Source organism: Diplotaxodon limnothrissa, linkage group LG6 (assembly GCF_057381915.1).
Source record: "Diplotaxodon limnothrissa isolate DT_005_m linkage group LG6, D_limnothrissa_male_GT1.1, whole genome shotgun sequence".
In the NCBI taxonomy this organism is placed as follows: domain Eukaryota; kingdom Metazoa; phylum Chordata; class Actinopteri; order Cichliformes; family Cichlidae; genus Diplotaxodon; species Diplotaxodon limnothrissa.
This window is the reverse complement of record NC_140601.1, coordinates 37064196-37084926: the sequence shown is the minus strand read 5'-3', so window position 1 is coordinate 37084926 and position 20731 is coordinate 37064196. Positions and strand designations below refer to the sequence as shown.

The 20731-nt window shown below is 37.3% G+C and overlaps 1 protein-coding gene across 1 annotated transcript in view; it reads right to left on the bottom strand.

Annotated features, from left to right (window-relative positions):
• LOC146631148 (neuronal acetylcholine receptor subunit alpha-7-like) overlaps window positions 1-20160 on the bottom strand; it is a 43753-nt gene extending 23593 nt beyond the window's left edge. The window contains exons 1-3 of the mRNA XM_085356375.1: window positions 20091-20160; window positions 11717-11856; window positions 3863-3907 (exon numbers count right to left, since the gene is read on the bottom strand). Of these exons, the coding sequence (XP_085212501.1) occupies window positions 3863-3907; window positions 11717-11856; window positions 20091-20160 (255 nt within the window). The remainder of the gene's footprint in view (window positions 1-3862; window positions 3908-11716; window positions 11857-20090) is intronic.
• Window positions 20161-20731: the final 571 nt, after the last annotated feature.

The window sequence follows — 20731 nt, the reverse complement described above, 5'->3', positions numbered from 1 at the left end:
GGAGTTGCATAACATAAATTCAAGACAGCATCTGTCACGGCGAGTGAGGTGAGCCGTGTGGAGGCAATGAAGGAGGATCCAAACGCAGGCAGTCGTGAAGGTGTGAAGGTGGTTTATTGAGCATGAAAGTAAATACAAACGGCAAAGGGAGCTATGACTAACTAGACTGGGAACAAACTAACTACAGAACACGAACCTGAACATGAGCAGAAACACTTAGCGGTTGACAGCAGGGAAACACACAGATGACGCAGGGTGGAATACACAGACGGACCAGCAACTACAATGACGGCAGACATGACTTAAATACACGGAGAATCACAGGGGAATTACACACAGGTGGTGGACACAGCTGGGAATGATCACAAGACGAGACAAAGGTAAAACTGAACACACTCACATGAGACGCAGACCATCACAATAAAACAGGAACAAGAAACCATCACACTAAGACACAAACTCGACAGAGAGACAGACAGACAATGGCACATGGAGCTAGACAAATACTAAGCAGACACAACCGAAGAACAAATCCTAAACACCACAGAAACATGAAACTCAAATAATAAACATCATCATCATCAACACTACAAGAGAACAAGAAAACAATCCCTGATGCAAACTAAAACATAATAAAACTCAAACTACTGGGTCCAACGGACCCAGAACCGTGACAGCATCACTAATTTGAGAGTATGAAAGGCTGATTTTTTTTCTTCAAATTCATATATGACACATGTGAGTCAACTGCAAATCCAAAGAGGTAACAGAGGTAATTGAAAATGTAGCACTAATCTGATTTTCGTTATTTGCAAGGGTGAATTGATTTTATTTGCACTGCAATGGCCATATTACTATATAAATATTCTACAAAATGTTGGTTTCATAATCAATGGATTGTTAACAATAACACAATTTCAGATACACTATTTTTATTTGTTTATTTGTTTTTTATTTTCAGTGCTGAGTATTTCAGTCACATCTGAATGTAGAACAATCATTGACTGATAAACCTGTAATCCCAAACTTGTCCTTTCTTTGACTGTCTGGCTGACTTTGTATGAGCTGGTTAATGTAAATCTTAGGTCTCTCTCAAAAATTGCAATGTCTGCAAAGCCCCCTTGAGCCACTGAACCATAGTAGATGCCAGTATTAAAGAGGAGGCTTCCTGAATAATTGATTTATTCAACTTGTAAGGTAGGCAGCAGCCAACTCAACGTGACGGCTGTGACATACTTAATGGGATCTTCTGAGTGTGGCTGTTCTTATAATGAGACTGTTGTACCTACCTGGTTTGATGTAACACTTTTCCTAGAGCTACTAAACGCTGCAATCCATATTTTTTATGCTATTTACTTCTTTGCCAGTTTCTATTCTGATATAGAAATTCTATTTAAGTGGATAAGAGATAGGAATTTGTCTGACAACAGCATAGCAACCACACACAGGTTTTGGTGGACTGTGTTGAAGCAATGCAAAGTTTTTAAAGAAATTATGAAAGTAGTGCTTGGAAATATATGCAAACAAAATTACCACAGATAGTGTGGCATTTGCTGCAACCTGCAACCTAAGTCAACAGTCTAATCCATGTTTCCCTTCACACATACAGTCATGCAATGTTTTGACTGGACTGCATAGAGTAATGTGAAAACAAAGTACACCCTTACTGCTTACATGGGAATTAAAAGATAGGTGCTACTTATCAAATAGATTTGAACAGTTTTAGCAGTTTGCTGGTTTAGAGCATTCAGGCATATTCTAACACATGCAGCCTCCCCAGGAATGGATGTGCCTGTAAATTTACCGCAAGGTCAGATCAAGAAATGCTCAGAGAAATTGCAAAAAAACCTAAGAGCTGCATCTCAGATGCTACCGGCCTCAGTTAACATATTAAATGTTAAGGACTTGTAAAAAGCATGTCTTGTTTGGAATGTTTGCCAAGATAAAGCTCTCCTCTCTAAAAAGAACACAGCAGCAGCTTAAGTTTGTGGTTTAAGCCAAATGGCCTTTGTAACAATGTTTTTAGGAAACTTGAGATCAAAGTGGAGATGTGTGACCATAAAGTTCCTAATCCACATTTGGCAAAAAAACCAACACAACATACAGTACAAACACCTCATGCCAGCTGTCAAGCACAGTAGTGGAGGGATACTGATTTGGACTTGTTTTGAAACCAAAGGACTTGGACAACTTGCAGTCATGAAATCCACAATGGGCAATGGCTCAGTCAAAGTCCAGACAACAATCTAAAATGTGGCAGTGCTTAGGATAGATAAGTGGAGTTGTTCTTATGTAGTACCTTTCTAGCCTGTTTGAACACTCAAAGCTCTGTATACAGCATGTCTCATTCAAACGCACATTCATACAACCATTTTTTTCTACATCTTAGTGTTTTCTGTCTTACATTCATATTCCGATGAACTCATCAAGAGCAACTCAGTGTTCAGTAACTCATTCAAGTATACTCTAGCAGACTGGTGCAACCAGGGATCAAACCTACCAACCTTCTTTTTAGTATATGACCTGTCCTACCTCCTGACTAACAGCCACCATGGAGGGTTCAGCATTAACGAATATCTGCAAACCTCAATTAACTAAAAAAAAAAATAGAATATATCAACAATATCACATGACATGAGAGACTAATGAAGTCATACAGGAAACAATTACTTCAACTTAGTGCAAGTTATTTTCAGTAAAGGTGAGTCTCACAGATGGACTTTTAACAGGAATCTACATATTTTGTATTAAATACCTCTACACCACAACAAAGTAAAAACCTGAACTGTTGACTCTCTACAATGAAGATATTGTGTAGCAGTTATGCTTTGGGCAGTATTTAGTTAGCATGGATTGGTCCACTTACCTCCTTAGGGAACACGATAAATACAGATCAATACAAAGTTGTTCTGAGTGGTCAAATTTATGATGACATTTTTCTGTGCTGACGGCAGTGATCCTGGACAAGCTGACAACGAACCTATCCACAAGACACTAAGGGTTTATGGTTCAGTGGTTTGATGTGTATGAAATGGATGTGAGTCACTTCACAGTCACTAGAACTCAACCCAGCTGAACACCTATGGGAGATTTTGGATTGATGTGTTAGACAGACGCCGCCTACCATTATCAAAATATAAAGTGGGAGAATATCTTTGGGAATATGGGAATGCTGATAAGTCCAGGAATATCCCAGAGACTGGCATGTAGTGGCCTAAAAACTTTAAAAGTAATGTCTTTCTTTGTCACCTGTCTGTAGGAACGGCACTATTTTTTGTATTTTAGTGTGTGACTGTATTAGTTGAGGAGGATGTTGATTTTTCTGTGGCTTTAGGAACCAAGATTTAAAATTTGTATTTTAAATGTTGAGAATGTCAAATCAGATATAATTTTTAAGAGTAAAACAAAGGTAAAATAGAAAAGCTTAAACAGCAAAATAAAGTAACCCAGTGTTTTAAATCTTGAGTCCTGAAAGAATATCTTTGAAAATATATTTCTATCACCTTCCCCTGCTATATTGCTGACAATAAATAGCCTTATGATACCATGCTATTATTAAATATTATATAATATCATATTATCCTTTGTGATCCATCTTAACATAATTTTTCCTTTATACTTGGCAGTTAAAGATGTCTGCCATAAAACTGCATCGTGCTGTTTCTTGTTTGTTCCCAGAAATTGTTTTTGTTAAAAACAAAAGGTTATTGGTTGTAGCTTGTGCTATGCCTTCAAGAGCAGTCAGATGTGTACACTTATTGAAAATATGAATGACACAGCCCACATATGGCTTCCAAAAATATACTAAACGACAATTATTGTGCAGTGATCACACAAAAAAGGACTTAAAAGTGAGACGTACCAGCTGCAGCCAGGCATTTGTTATCAACACTTGGTTCTTTTCATCCTGGAGGGGAACAAAAGGAGACGGAGAGAATAATCAGCAGTGAGTTGACATGGGTGCAGGCAGATAGTAAATGACAATATTCTACAGGGCAAGAGTAAAAAAAAAAGAAAGAAAGAAATTATTCAATTCTGGTAAACATAAGGCACAATAATGAGACAGATCGGCAATGAAGTCAAACAGCATCTCATACGAGTCTGAGCTGCCGGCTAACTGAATGACAATGATGTACTTTTTCAGCATTCTCTTATTTACAAGGTTTTTCCATTGCCACGTCAAAGAAGTAACATATATCAATATTTTAAACAGAAGTAAAAATAATAAAGAAACAGGGTCAAGCAACAATTTCCATTGACAATAGACAGGGTGAGTGCTTTTCAAGAAAGAGATGAGCATACAGCCATTTCTATCCATATTGTGAAAGTATAAATACACAGAAGCTCCTAAAGTCCAACTCATGGTCAAATGTTCAGATGGAGAAAAACAGAGAGGATGGCTGTTGATTCTTTTATGATTCTAGAAGTAGTGAGATGAGAGTGAGAGCAATAAATGCAAAAAATATTCAGAGAAAACTGATTTCAGAGATGCTTCAACAAAGCAAGTCATAGAAGAAATAGTAGTAGTAGTATTGGATAAAGAGAGACAGGAACAATGCAGGGGGGAAACTGAGATGTGAATGAACTAGAGTCTGTTTTGTGAAATCCTACATGACAGCAGCACATTTTGCTCCTTGTGTTATTACTGATACATTGGGTTCATGTTTTATCACTGCCTTGGATCTGAAACACTTGCAAGCTGCTTGTGGGTAACTGGATGATCTCGTGCTGTGTTTCTTCATTGAATAGCCCCTTTTTAACATTCATGGATTCATTGAAGTGACTTATCACATTATCTTCTACCCATGACTGAAGCTGGAATAATACAGTTATTTCAACCCTTTCAAAACTTTCCCTTTAAAGTTACTGAGATAAAATCATGAAATCAATTTACTGTACTCTCTATTTTTCTCTGTTTGTCAGAACTAAGCTTCTGAACAGTTTTCTGTCTTATCAGACTCTTTCACGCTGTTACTTTTATTTTTCTCCCTCTGGATGTTCAGGATTTCTTATTTTGTGAAACAGTCCAAGTGGTGAAGTATGGTTAGATATGACCTTACAGGTCACCTTCAGATGTTTTTAAGACTATCTTTAAACATTAGTTGGGAGACCACGTGTACACTGAAATATTTGCTTGGAATGATTCTTGATTTTCATTGAGATGTTAGGAAAACCCTTCTTTAAGATGTATACAGTAGCTTGTAAACTTTGATTCTATATTTTACTGCTAAATAGATTTGAAATACTAGAAATGAATCACTGTCACATATATCCCCTCTGTTGAATATTGCTTGCCTAATAGTATAATCTAAAAACGGTAGTCAAACAGTAAATAGTACTTTGATAATGTTTCCATTAAATTGTTTTAGAGAGGCGTTGACATATTCTTCACAATAATTTTGGAGGATGTTTGAGGGTATTTTAAGTCCTTTATTTGAGCAAAACTGTCCTTTGTCACTGATCCTGTTCACAACTTTTGTGTACAGACTTTCTATTTGCAGGCAAGTAGAGCAAGGTTTCTGGTTTGGTGGCCTCAGGATCTCCTCTCTGTAGGATTAAAATATAACAAAAACAAGTCTGAGGCCATGGTTCTCAGCCAGAAATGGGTAATGCACCTAGAAGGATGAGTTGTTACCCCAAGAGTGGAGTCAGAGACTGACAGACTGATTGTTGTAGTGTCAGCACTGACGTGGCTGCTGTACAGATCTGTTTGTTGTGAAGAGTGACTTGAGCGTGAAAGGAAAGCTGCCAGCTTACCAGACAATCTATGTTCCTACTCTCACCTATGGCCATGAGTTTCCTCTGGGCTCAGACTATGAGATTGGTTGAGGAGCTCAGCCAGAAAGGGGTCATAGTAGAGCAGCTACTTCTCAGTATCCAAAGGATCCAGCTAAAGTGGTTCAGGGATCTGACTAGGATGCCTACTGGGCACCTACTAGGTGAAGTGTTTCAGGCATATCCTAACAGAGAGACACCCCAGGGCAATCACAGGACGTGTTGAAAATTATACCTGTCACTTGGCCCTCCAAAATCTAACTCAAAATTTTAAAGCTACTGCCAGTGCACTTAATATTGGCAACCATGATTTTCTATTTTCAATAAAAAGGCACAATAAATGTATTAACAAAGCATTTACAGATGCTCATTTACACTAGAACTAAAGTAAATTAAAGTAAATATACCATATAAAATAGGCAACTGACAAAGAAGAGAATCGTGTCTTTGTGTTTACCAATATAAATCAATTAAAACATATTTTGCATATAAAGAATCCTGCAAGGAGCAAGCAAATGCATGCAGTGATTCACCTATTCTCATATGCAGTACAATCATATATTACACAGACTTTCTACTAAGGGGCTGATGGCAAAACTGTCTAATATCTGATCTGATAAGGTTGGACACTTGCTTTTTTACACGCAGCTACATTCTGTAATATCTTGAAAAAGGTCAGGGCACAAGTGCATTTGTGAAAATGCACTTACATAGGAATTCATGAGAAGAGATTTTAACAAAAACTATAACTAAACCTAAGTCATACGCAAAAAAAGGAAGTTATAATGTGCAGGATACTGGTCTTGACAAAATACAATTCTGTAGACTATGCTACCCTGTCTCTACATGTTTTTTTTTCAGTCTTTCACTAAAAAGAGGATTTTTTTTCACATAGGTATATAATGGAAATTCTGAACATACTTACTATACATAGACACACACACTCAGGATTGTGGTCACCTCAATTAAAAAAAAACAATGTAAGTAAATGAGATTTTTTTTTACAGTTACCAGTTTTATTCTTATTCTAAATTGTAAATGTAGCAGCACACACCATACAACATCGAATTTCATCAGCGACAAGCCAAGCAAAGCACTGCTTTTACTTCTCTTTGTAGTGAAAATCGATTCTCACAGTTTACATCCCCCTATCCCTCTGCCTCCTCAATTCCTCCCTAACTCCCCCCAAACTACAATCTTATCTCCACCTGTCCTTTCTAATCTCTGCTTCTTTTAAACAGGCTTCCTTCTCCACAGTTGAAATGGAACAGCCTTCTATTGTATACATTACAAAGAAACATTTTATGTCCCTCTGGTGTGCAACCTAATGTACAGTTTTGGAGACCTGGCTTTGCTTTAAGGTTGCTGTGTTTTTGCTCTATTTTGTGGCTGACCTCTCTTTTTTTGGTGTTTTGTGAGATTTCACTGAGCTGCAATATCAGCTCTGTGACACCCGCTATAAACACTCTAATCTTTTCATAAATCTACTGTGATTGGTTTTTGTAGGCTGTGCTTGATGGACACTTGCATTTAATAACAGCTCTTTATCTGTATTTCACTGCAAGCGATATAGCATTCAAGGCTGAAAAATGTAATACACATATGAAATAGTTCTTTGTTTGAAATCTTCATGTGCATTTTCCCCCAGAAAGAGGATTTCATCTGTGGAATTCATTCAGTTATATCCCCAGCTTGGAACAATAGGATAACTTCCTACCTCTTTTTCTTCCAATCCAGATGAAAGGATCAATATTTCAAAGATAGAGAATCACCAAACAGGGAAGACAACAAATTCTAAAATCTGAAATAAATAATATCTTCTTAGAAAACTCTATTGTGCTTCATGTACTTGCATTGACTTTATATTTCCCATCAGTTTCTTTGAATAATAGAGCTTCATCGGGACAAAGAATAGTGAAAATTCGTTCTTTTATATACAGGTCAATGGATACGGTCATGCTTCTGCTGCAATGCATCAGTTTATCTGAAAGAGGAGCATTTCTCTGCAGATACTTTATATCTCAGGGTTGATTGAATCAAACATGAGCAGAAGCAAAGAAGTGCCTGCTCTTGTGCAAAGAAACATCTGTTACAAGCATTTTTTCTGACTATTTTAATCTTCCTCAAGAGTCAAGAATCTTTCTGTCACGGTCCTGGGTCTTATGACCCAGTGTTTTGAGTTTTAGTTCATTTTGATGTTTTAGTTTATGTAAGCCCTTCAGGTTCCTAAGTTCATTTGTTATCATGCTTAAGTGTTTCTAGTTCTTATTATTTCCCCCTCGTGTTTCCAACTATGGTAAATCTCCCCTGCTTTTCATGTGTTTCATGTCTGTGTCTTACATTGTGAAGTTTGGGTTGTCATGTCTACGTCTCATTATGTTTCCTGTTTTATTGTGAAGAGGTCTGGTGTTTCTGTGTTCATCGTGTTCAGTTTTACTCTTCCCCTGTGGCGTTGTTATGTTCATGTTGATCTACTGTGCCTTTCTGTTCCATGTTTCAGATCCCTATGTTCTGTCTCCCCCAGTCTGTTAAGTCCACATGTCTTGAGTTCCGTCAGTGTGTTTCCTGTTTTACTTTCACAGTCTGTTCTATGTTAATGTTTCTAGTTTTGCTTCCCTTGCCTCGTCCTGCTCAATTACTCTCAGCTGTGCTCTCCTCCTGTGGCTCATTCCCCCTCGTTATCCCTCAGTGTATTTAAGCCCCATGTTTCTCTTTGTCAGTGTTGCGTCCTCCCTCATAGCTGTGTGATTTTTCCCCGTGCTTTAGTCTCCCCAGTTTAAGTTCAGTACTGTTTTTTGTGTTTCACTTTATGCCAGCATTAAAGCTGTGTTTTTGAGTTTACGTTTCGTCTCCGTGAGTTTGCGTTTGGGTCCTACTTTTGCCTGCACACAGCCGTACTGTGACACTTCCTCCAGAGTTGTTAAGTAATACTATTATCCCAAAGCAAACAGACTTCCATCTTACTTTGAATGTAGCATGAGCATACTTGGCAACTGAAGAAGTAGTATTCAAAATGGTTTACTTAAGCATTTATGACTAGTATTAATATTTTTTTAAATTATCACCACAGCAAATTCTCATTGTGTGAAAGTATGTTTTTATAACAAAAACTTGTTGAGAATGTGTCTTCAATGAAGCGTTTTTGGCAAAAATCCTGCAGATGAGTTTTTAACAGTGGAATTGGCCATGGTACATCAAAATTGTGACTGTTATATTTTATCACTGAATCATCTTCATTGAGGCAATACGATGATTGTGCAAATTTAATGTTGATAGCCGGATTAGAGCTCATTATTTATTTGATTTCATATTTAAATTTATAATAATGTCATAGTACATGTTTTTTTTTTAATTAATTTTATTTATTTTTTAATGTAAAACCCTAATCAGTTAAGAACGCAACACCTATAGTATTCAAGTATAAATGTGCGGTAAAGTAAAATTGCAAATATTTATTTCTCATTCATAGTTGTTCACTCAGAGGTAAAAGAGAAACTCAAAAGAATGACAGGGTATATATGTGTTGTCCTCAATTAAATATACTTTGTTACATATCTGCAATGAACTTTACTGGTTTCCTAATAAGGTGCATGAGACACATGGTGGCACTTTAAACTATATGGTTACCAGTTGTCCATCAGTCTGTCTGTGTATGGCATTATTCATGGCAGTGGACCCAGTGGGCATCAACCTGCCCTATTTCCATGGTTAGAGAGTTACCCAGGAGCAGATGGAGGAATCAAAGGCCATATTACACACACATTGCAATTATACTCACATACATATACACAGACACAGCAAGGTTTACATTATTTACAGATGCCCAGTAAGCATTAATTCATCTGGTTTTGCCAGCTTATTCATTATTTATCAAGCCATCTAACAGCACAACAATACATAAACAACCAACACACAAACACACATACATGCACATACATGCACACTATACATATTTACATAACATAAACTACAATAACTATAAAATAGTTTTAAAAGAAAAGAAATTTGTAGTCATGTAACTATGTGACGAGTTCTTCAGAGATTCCATGTGGAAGCTGCTTGGTTCTGATTCTCCATATGGAAGCTCAAGATCTAAAATGCATTAAAATGTTTTTAGTGTGCGCTGTTTGAGACTTCATATTAACAATAGAATTAGAATAGGAGTCTAGTGTATGAGATTTACTGTACCACCATGTAGTTATCATGAGGAAACCTCATGTCTTGTCACAGGGCTGACTCTGGGAAGTGACAGGGTGTCGGCTTGGCTTTTTTGGTTGAGTGCCCTGGCTGTGTGGTAGGGCCAGAAGGCAGGAGGTTTGTGTGTTTTTGTGCAAGAGTAGGTGTATAAGATGGGGAACAGGAGGAAACACTTGACTGAGTGTAGAGCAAACACTGAAGGAGCAAAATATGAGATGTGACAGAAAATCTACTCAAACCACAGAAGTGTCAATTTAAGAGTTGTGGGTTTAACATTAAAAAGAGTGAAGAATGTCAGAGAAAGGGAGGATTGTGCCTTGTTGAGCTAAATGGTGTGTGTATGGGTGTGTGTTTGTGGGTATAAAATGTAGGACACAAAAATAAGAATGGATGCTTTAAGTCAAGCTTTTCTCTCAGGGTACCACTTCAAATGATATCCATAAAATGAAGAAGACAAACACAGGTATTGTATTGTGTTGTGCAGGAAGTGTTTAAAGGAGTGGCAACCAGCTAATGTTAGGTGGCTAATTAAGTATTCAGGCTGGCAAATGTTGTCTGGGATCGAAATATGCAGTCAAAAATAACTAAATCTGTCTGTTGAGCACTCGAATTATATTTTTCCATATGCCTTAGCTTGTTGACTAGTTAGGAAGACATGATGACATTGTTAATCAGCTCTAATTTAATATAATGATGCTTTGGGGTAATAAGTGTTTGAGGTGACAAAACAATTTTAAAAATTATGAAACCTTCTAACCTCTGTTTTAGAGGTTATTTCTCCTATTTCTGGTGACAAATATAAGCAGCAATTTAGCATAGCATAGAAGAGCAGAGTTCTTTAAAGAGAAAATAGCTGAAGACGAAATTAAAATATCTTACAATATTTGATCTTTATTGTTGTTTTCAAAAACAACAAACTGAAAACTGACAGTGTTTGACACTGTAGATAAGTTTTACCTTGAAAACCTTCTACAGGAATTTCTAGAGAGGCACTCTATACTGCCTTTGGTTAGGATATGGTTAGCATTTTCAGCATGTCAATCTTTAATTTTTCCCCCTTGACTGAGTTTGACACTGTGGGAATAATAGTTTGAAATTCAACTTCACAGTTTTAAAGAAGTACAAAAGATGCATAAAGAAAGATGAAATACCTTCAATATAAAAAAGCCTAAAAGACATGCCTCAAGTTTCACAAAGTAAGACAGCATTATAAGCCCAAAACACATATAACGCTGGGCAAGGGAGGTATGGAAAGAAAGTGACAAATAGATGAGAAAACGTTTTTATTTAATCAAGGAATGCTATTGCTTCATTTTCAAGTATAAGTTGGAAAAGATTCACGTAATCAATCTTTTGGGATAAATATTTAGCACATTTGCACCGACCTGCATGCAGCCTGTTGCTATTACCCCTGTTTTTTTCCCCATTCTGTTATTTTTCATTATTTTGGATTGGGATTAATGAAGTATTCTGATTCTAATAAGAGATAAGAACCATTATTAGAAGACCAACACCTTTTTGTAATCCTGTTATTAGGGTAGGCAATAAACCTCAAGCTTGTTTTCAGTAAAAGTAATCATCCTCTCAAACTGAACTAACAGCAGTGGCTTCTATGTGCCACTGGCTGCGAGATGAGTGTTTGTTGCAGGCAGTGTGCTGCTGTACAACTTGTCTTAAAAAAACCCTCATCCTCTTTCAACTGTCTTCAGATATTCTCGGCACTTCACAACACACACAGACTCACCACATCAATAATCTGTAGCAAAGTGAGGCCGAGTTCGACCACAATGGGTGCAGAGTCGTTTTGGACTGGTCTCTCAAGTCGATTGTAGTTTACCATCAGATCACGATACAGCTTTCTCTGGTACACTCCACCATGACAAACTGCAGGGAATAAATTGAGAATTATAACCAAAATGAAGCAAGATAGTCACTCACTTTTTAACTTGTACAGATTTGCCCTATGGTAAAAGAGGAAAATGAACTAGCAAAGGAAACCAAAGGAACAATGGTACAAGGAACTGATCAATTTAAATTCTGCTGTGCACATCCTTTTTCTTTTTCACTCAATCCAGTAACTTTATAAAACAATCAAACAGTTACTCCACCCATATTAAATCTAATCAGCACTGTTATTGCAGTTACAACCAACATTGTTCATGCAGTGTCAAATTCTGCAATAAATACTGATTAAGTCGCACTAAGGTGAATGTGATGAGCACATTAAATCATTGAACTTTAATTGTGTTGACTGTGTTTCCCTTTTTTCTCTCCTGTATTCATTATGCCTCATCAAGAGGTTTACACTGAACAATTACAAGTATTACAGCACAGTCCCTCAAGCAAAAGCAAGCCCAGGCAGCCACGAGGGTATCGCACATCCACAATGCTAAAATTCTTTTTTATCAGTGCTGCTGTCGTAATTTGAAATATAATTACTTTGAGTGGCGGTCAAAGCAGTGACTTTAACCAAGTTGCTGTTAAGGCCCTTTCACAGCAGGCAGGGTGAGCAGGGTAAGCAGAGTGATGATGGATGGTCAAATCGATGGAGCTGTCATGTCACACAGCTGTTGAGTCCACATTTCAAACAGTTTTTGTGTTCAAGTGTGACTCTGGTGGTTGCAGCTCTAAGTGTGTATCTGTTAGTGTAACCAGACAAAAACAAAAAACCCACTATTGTTATCAAACTAGTCTTTACAGTCAAAGCTTAAACTGAAGTAAACCTGTGTTGAACATTATTATATACTTGTTAGAATTTTTAATCTGAATCTCACAGTTCAGCTGTATTATTTAGAATATGTGAATATTTTGTGCTATAATGCCTTGCAGTGTTGCTTTTGAAAAAGACAGCAACTGATATAAATATAGAACAAGGGGGGATTTACACAATCAAGGCTCTGGTAAAACGAATGGAAGAGAGCCATAACTTTAGGTTCAGTGAACACCAAGACATAAAAATCTGATGAAAAAACTTTAATAATGTTTGGTGACTTTGGATTATGTCACAATGACATAAATTATACAGAGTACCAATATAATTACTGTTTCGGGCTCCTACCATAGCATTTGAATAAATGCCATGCAACATACAATGAAAATCCTGACTGTGTTCTTCCTATATTAACATGTAGAAATGTGTGCGCAACACAGATGTGAACATCAAGTGTATACTTTCTTCTCCAGAACAACAACACTGGCTTCCCATTTCAGCTGTTTTAAAGCTTCTGATTGGCTCTTTTGAGTTATTGGTGGAAGAATATATGGACTTCATATATTTTATTTTAGGATTCCTGGTTGGTTGCATATCTCTCACAGTCTCTCTGAGTTCCCCAAAACCTTAGAGCAGCAGCTTCTCTCATTAAAGGATGACATTAGATAATTTTCTAAACTTCTCTACTTCAGTGTCATTTTCAGTCACAGTTGAAAAGGTCTCAGTCTGCCTCTCCCCAGTGATCCATGTCCAAATTAGATGTTGTCTTAACATATTCCAGCAATTACCAAGTGACAGCCAAGACGTGAGTGCACCGACAATGACTGAGTGAATGACTAATTAGCTAATGAGGCAAAAATAAACAAAGGCATCTAGCTGTTCATTTGTGAGTGAGGGTGTTGGCGAGTGATAGGCCACTCCTAAATCTTGGGGTGACAGGAAATCTGCATAATGGCTGAAAGTGGCAGCCAGCAAAAGTGTTGAGAGTCAGTAAAATGAAGTGAGCCAAGAAAAAAACAAGCTGAACAGTAAAGAGACCTGTCAAAGAGCCACTACAAATAATATACATCTCTAAATGGGTGTCAACATGGCAATTAATGAAATCTGTCTTGCTATAAACCTTCACAATAAGACAGAAATATCATGCGTATGTGTATGTGTGTACTTGCGATGTGTTATTGTACAGCAAACTTAAGAAAGCAGACTTCAGAAAAATAATGAAATGGTAATAGCTGCATGCCATCTACAAATTTAGAACATTTAGGACTGTTGCTTCTCCTTCAAGGAATGGGCATCCTGCAAACATGAAATCTCCACAACAAAACTATAGGTTCATATTTACATTATAAGAAAAACCCTGAAAAATGTTGTGTTAAAAAGCAACAAAGATCCTGAACATAGCACGAGCTAAATTGTGTGTTATAATTGGCTATAGTTTATTTAGCTGTAGCTGTTTGTAATTGTTTCTGTTTCCTGCACAACTGTAGTGAGAGCTTAGTTTGCACTAGCAGCAAAAAATCTTGTTCTCAGTGCCTGTTGGTCTGCCGTTTACCACCAATTCTGTTCATAATATTTATGGACAGAATTTCTAGGAACAGCTAAGGGTGGAGAGTTTGGTAGAGCTGCTACTCCTCCACATCAAAAGGAGCCATTTAAGGTGGTTTGAGCATCGGACCAAGATGCCTCCTAGGCACTTTCTAGGTAAAGTGTTTCAGTCATGTAATGGAGATCTAATCTCTCCAGAACACACTAGAGAGATTACTAGGCTGACTGGTTGACTAAAATACAAATAATGCTCACTTTAAGTTATGAAATGCCTCTTTGTTGTCCTTCTTTTTCTTCAAATACACAACTGCACATACAGTAAAACCTATAGTAAGATCTTAGAAATGCTTGATGTTGTACATGTGTTAATTATTGTAATCTAATAATGTTTACACTCTTTCTAGTGTTGCTGCAGCATACAAATCTAATTAATTATGTTAATTCTTAACATAGGGAGAATTAAAAGGCAGCAGTTTTCAAGGAGCGTAAAACATCTATGTTGTATATTAACCTCCCTGAACTGCTACAAAGCTTTAGCTGAAGATTCAAAAAAGTCATGTTGTTCATTTTTCTCTATGGTAACTTCATAATTCCTTAAATATGTTTTTTTTAGTATCTTTACAGAATTACATTTTTAGATCTGATGTTTACTTCTATTATCACGATAAATCCAAAAATACAGTCCAAAAAAGTCGATCATTACCCACTGAGAGAACAATGCCAAAAAACACTTTGGAAAGAATATTAACTTAAAATAAGAAATATTTTAGGTTAGTTTTGCTTTTAAAAGCAAAAGCTAGGGAAATATTTTCTCATGCTCTGTGGGTGGTCTTATCCTCAATTTTTTTTTTTACACAAATAGCTACATCCTCAAAATATTCATCTTACCCTCAGGTCCTGCCACTGACATACAGGATTCTGCCCCAGTTTTCCATCGTCAAGTCATACTTCCATCACCCAGATTGCAACTGTAGCTCTTTTTCAGTTTTAATTAATTAATTCTGAACTGAATGATACAGATGCACAGGACATACCAGTACAGTGTAGTTAACGGCAATGAAAATATTTTTTTTCTTTTTTATTGTCTGGATTCTACAGCAGTAGACAGAAAGACAATTTAGTTTATAAGTGGTTCACCCTTGAAGTTGTATGCTGCCTTTAAAATACTACACATACTGGCATCTGTACTGTTGTCATTCTTCTTGGCAAAGAAAACAAATCATAATCTCTCAGTTACACACAAACCTGATGCATGTTGGACATTATTCATTTTCATGTACTTAAAATTAGGCTTAAAGTAACACAGCTGACAGTAGAACTGCTGGATCTACCTTATGAATGTAATATCTACATATTACATTCATAAGGTGGAAATCCAGCAATTAAGTACAGCATGTCATTTCCTAAAGTTTGCCCCAAAATCTATTCCTGTCATTGTGTCCAAAATCTTGTAATTGCCATAGCTGAACTGAAAACCACATATTCTTCGCTCCTTAAACGACACTAAAAACTTTGTTTTACAAACTGAAAATATATTGGGGGAAAAATGAAACTATACTTCCTGAAGCAAATTCTTATCTGGGTTTCTCATCTTACTGTACACCATATTGCTTTTGCCAGCCAAAGGGAAACCCTAACAGCTTTTGGCTTCCAGCAATAAAAGGGACACTTGAGGACAGCAGGCCAAAGACGGGCTTGAGCAGAGGAGAGTCAATCTTTAATGCCTGCAAAAGGTAGGTTGGTTTACACAGAGTAGTAAAAAGTGAAATTCACAGGACAATGAATAAAAGACCATTGTACCACTTTAAGTGTGACCGTCAGCGAGATTGCAATGAAAACAATCTGTTGTCAGTGTTTACAACAACCGACAGGGAAAATTGAACCTTGTTTAAAAAGCTGATAGCTGGTGGAATAAAGGCCCTCATACCAACTATCAGTGGTCCTTCTTGTGAGGTATGAGCTCTGCCCAGAAAATTGTCACTCGCATTTTGAGCCCTGACTTCTAAAACTTGTGCTCCCAAACTGCATTTCCATGTTATCAGACATTACATTTGTTTTTGGCATTGTACAAATAGGTTTGTATTCAATATATCTTTGTTCAAGTGGTTGCCTTTCTTCTGTCAGTTCTTGTCAGGCGACCAGTCACATATTAAATAGGGTGTTACTTGTCACTTCTGTGTAACCCAGAAAATAGACAATTAAATGTGGTTACTTTGTGAAAGTAAAAGGGTTTTCCTGCACCGAACAGTAAGTAAATACAAAACTAAGCAGTGAATAAAAAACAAAACCTAAAACTCATTAAAGTGAAAAATTATGCTTCCACATATTACTCTCCTACATCAAAGTTTTTTTTCCCTTTGAGTGGAATTTGTGGACCTTTGGAATTCTGTTGTAGTGATATTACACTTCCCTGCTAATGTATCTGAGCACTTACTTTAGTGGTATTGGGTCAATGTTGCCTCACAACAAGAAGGTCTTGGGTTCAAATCCACAGACTGGCTAGGGCCTTTCTGTGTGGACTTATGTGTTCCTCTGCAGCTTCCTCCAACAGTCCAAAGACATGTTTGGAGTTAGGCTAATTGGTGATTCTGAATTGGCTGTAGATGCAAGTATGAATATTTTCTGTTTTACTGTGTTAGCTACCTGATGAGGGTGTATCCTTCCTCTTGTACTTAACCATGAACTGGGTAAGTAGAAAATTTATGGAAGGATTTTATTATTTCCCAGAAGCATATTTTTGGTATAACTAAATATCTACATATCTAGCATATAACACATATGTAGATCAAACACAAACAGTTTTTCCTTGTTGGGTGTTTTATTTAATTTTACTTCAGTGTTTATTGTAGAAATACACATTAATATTGTACATTTTGCTGTGTGTGTTATTATAGTTTTCCTCTTAAATACTCCTACAGAGTTAGGATCACAACTGCAAGCACATGAAGGAATGTACATGAAAGCAGATACCATTCAACTAAAGAACAGATATCATGACAATTACCACACCACAAAGACAGATTAAATATTGATTAGTCTTGGCGAGTCTGAACATCGAGGAAGGCTGGCCAAGTTTAAAATCGAATCACATTAAAGCAGATGGTTTGCAAACATCTGCAAAAGATCAATACATATCCAGAATTTGAAAAGCAAGAAAGACAGCCCAACTGTGTCTGAGTGTTACAAGTAAGTTTCCTTGAGAATATGAAGTCACTTTGCTGGGAAGTGGAAATATGTTTTTAAGGAGGTTTTGCCATTGCTCTAGTCAATACAAAAACATGATTTAATAATTCCAAAAAAAAGTTGTCTCATACTTTTTTTTTTGTAAGCAACATTGATTTGTGCATTGGATCTGCATTATTTATTATAAGAAATGTTCTTTAACCTCCTAAGACCCGAACTCTTCCATGGCATGCATTTTTAATTTCTCTTTGATATTTGGGCTGATGACCCGATGAATGTAAAAACAAAGAATTAGAAGATTTTTTCTTTTTACCTAATTTTTCTTTCTAAGAAAAATGAGAGCCACATATGAGGATATTCGTTTAAAATTTCGATAGAACGGTAGCAGTATAATGTCCTCGTAAGTGGATATCAGGCGCTTGTAGAGCAAAATTGAGTATTTTGGTCTAAATAACCCAAAATGTGATGTTCACATATGTGGACGCCAGGTCCTAGGAGGTCAAAGCTGCATCAATTTTTTTCTAGCCACTTGGTGATGGTGTAACAACCTGTAAATAAAACAGACAAACTTTCAAAATAAAACTAATGAGGGATTTAAATGTTATCATCCAGGACCAACATTTTTCATTTGGCGTGGTGTGTGACCACCAACAGTTTACTTTGTATTCTGATCCCCAGTAAGTCCAGAGGGAAATGTCTCATGGCCTGCTAACTATTCCACTATGGTCAGCATCTAGGTACCACTCTTTTTTTTTTTTTTTAATTTAACAGCGCTAATCAACCTAGAAACAGGTTTGATGCTGCTGCTGTATACTGTAGATATACTAGAATTGAAATGAAGTAGTATTTTTTTCTTTTATTTATTTTTTTTTACTTTTTAATAGTTTTTTATATCTTATGTATGTTTATTGTTTAATTCTAATGTACAGCACTTTGTGTAAGCTGTGGTTATTTTAAAGTATTTCATAAATAAAGATGGTATGGTATGGTAGTTAAACCCAACTCAAAAAGGAAAGATGTGGGCTGAAGAATAAACTGAAAATTGCAAAATTCAGACAAATACTCAGTTTTCAGCAGCCATTAACATTTGTCTGAGTCACTCTGAACACAGGCCCATGAGTCATCCCAGTTTTGTTTTCAGTCTTAATCATTTATATCTAACTATTCAAAGAGAAATTGTCCTTTGAACTGTTTTCATCATGGCCGACTCTGAATCAGCTGCATACGCCTAAATGTTGTCAAACACAACAACAAAAATGGCTACCCATTTAGGGTGTATACATAGATTTTTCAGAATAATAAGCAATCATGCTACACTGTCTCATTAGCAGCCTTAATTTTATGGTAAGTCCACTGCAAATAATCATGTTCAGTGAGCTATGAAAGGACTAGATCCTGGCCATATTTTACAGACTATACTGAGAGTAACTACTGTATGATCTGAAAGGACTTGTGTGACTCAGTGTTGCTGGTAGAAATGCACATTATTAAGAAAAAAAACAACAACAACTCAATGATGCTCATTCATTGGGAATAAGTGCCAGTATCAATGAATAAGCATCTTTTCATTTCAGGACAGCTTAAATCCCCCTTCAAAAGGTCTTATGAATTATGACCAACGTTTTGTGCAGCATTGTAGAGCTCAGAAGACAAATCCCTTAATTCATTGAGTAATGAAAAGGGTTTGATGCACTACACTCGAGACAATTTCCTTGAAGATTCACAGACTCATCTCGTGAACAACATTTAACTTCACACTTGTCTCTTAGAAACTGCTCTTGAACATTCTCCAGGAAATGCCCCTCCTCCAGCCACTTTATTATACAGAATGTATGTTTGCCTGCTTTTGTAATAGCAATGTGGCTTCTTAGAGCTGCAAGCAACCTGTTGGGAGAAGCTGAGAGGACACATAAGCATACAGCACCCTCCTTACTTGAAGTCCTACCATGTTGGGATATTAATCTTAAATTAAAACGTAAAGAAATCATTTTTTGAAACTGGCTGTTCAACACCCCCCTCCACCTCCGCACCCTCTCAACAGCATCAAAATAAAAAAAAGACTACTGCACAAAGACAGAATAAAACGAGGGATTCAGACATAGACTTTTAACCTCGTCTGAGGGTTCTCTTGCTCAGTTCCACTGTCGCGCATTTAACAATCCTTTAATTGCAGATTACACTGAAGGGATGAATGGCCCCATGAAATTCGTGCATCACCGCCGGGACGCCCTCCTTATTGTGGGCCAGCTGTCGCCACTCTATTAAAGAAGGTTCACTCACTATCGTGTACGCGCAGACACATGCAGCCACTGAGCCATGCGCTGCAAGCATGGAAATCCAGTAATACAGCACTTTTAACCGTGGCAATCTTTAGGGATTCACTCTTTGCGCATATAATAATATACCGCAAATATATAGCCACACGACTGATATTACCACGCTGACTTAACATTATAATCAAGCATTATTATTATTATTTTTATAAAAGTCTCTACAGTATGTACAACTCATGTGCTTGGCTTTTTTAAACACACTGGATACAAATCTCATGACCGATAAACATCCGAAGTAATCCGAAGTCTGTCTTAAAACATGTCAATCCATTGCTCCTCTCTCGGTCTTTTTGGCCATCTTTTCACGCACGCATACAGAATACAGACTGAAGGCTCCGGTGACCCACCTTGACAGCAGAATGTTGCCCACAGGTAAACTCCAACCAGTACAAAACCAGTGCGTTTCCGAGGCTCCATGGTCGCGGCGGAGCACAACTCTTTCTGTAGCCGCTGGAGATGTCAAACTTTGAGGGAGTGCAGCTTTGTCAGACTGCTGGTGCTGCTCTCTCTCGCTCTGTTTCTCTCTCGCTCTCTCTCTTTCCCCTTGCCGGATGCTGGAGGAGACGCGCGGGCACGCACGCACACACCCAACGTGTCTTTTTGCGTTTGGGTCTGTTCAAAAGTCACATCGAATTCAGCTCTCTTGTACTCTTTCTGCTGCTCTCACGCGTATTTTTATATCAAACGTCTCGAGCCTGACCCTCGCGCGTTTCCGGTCGATTGCGCGTGCGGTGACGATGACAGCCACCTGTCCGCTAGCTGCTGCTGCGCAATACTTCGTCAAGGTTTGTCCCCTCCAGTCATTTCAGGCTCATCCTCATCTTCTTTATGGATGATGACTAAGGAACCGATGAACGCATAATCTCAACATGCACACATTTCCAAAAGAGGACAGCACGCCCCCACCCAACTTTTAAAAAAAACTTTTTACACACTTTTTTTTTTGTAATTGATTGACTAAGCGGCTTAGCGTGATTTCACACCCAGT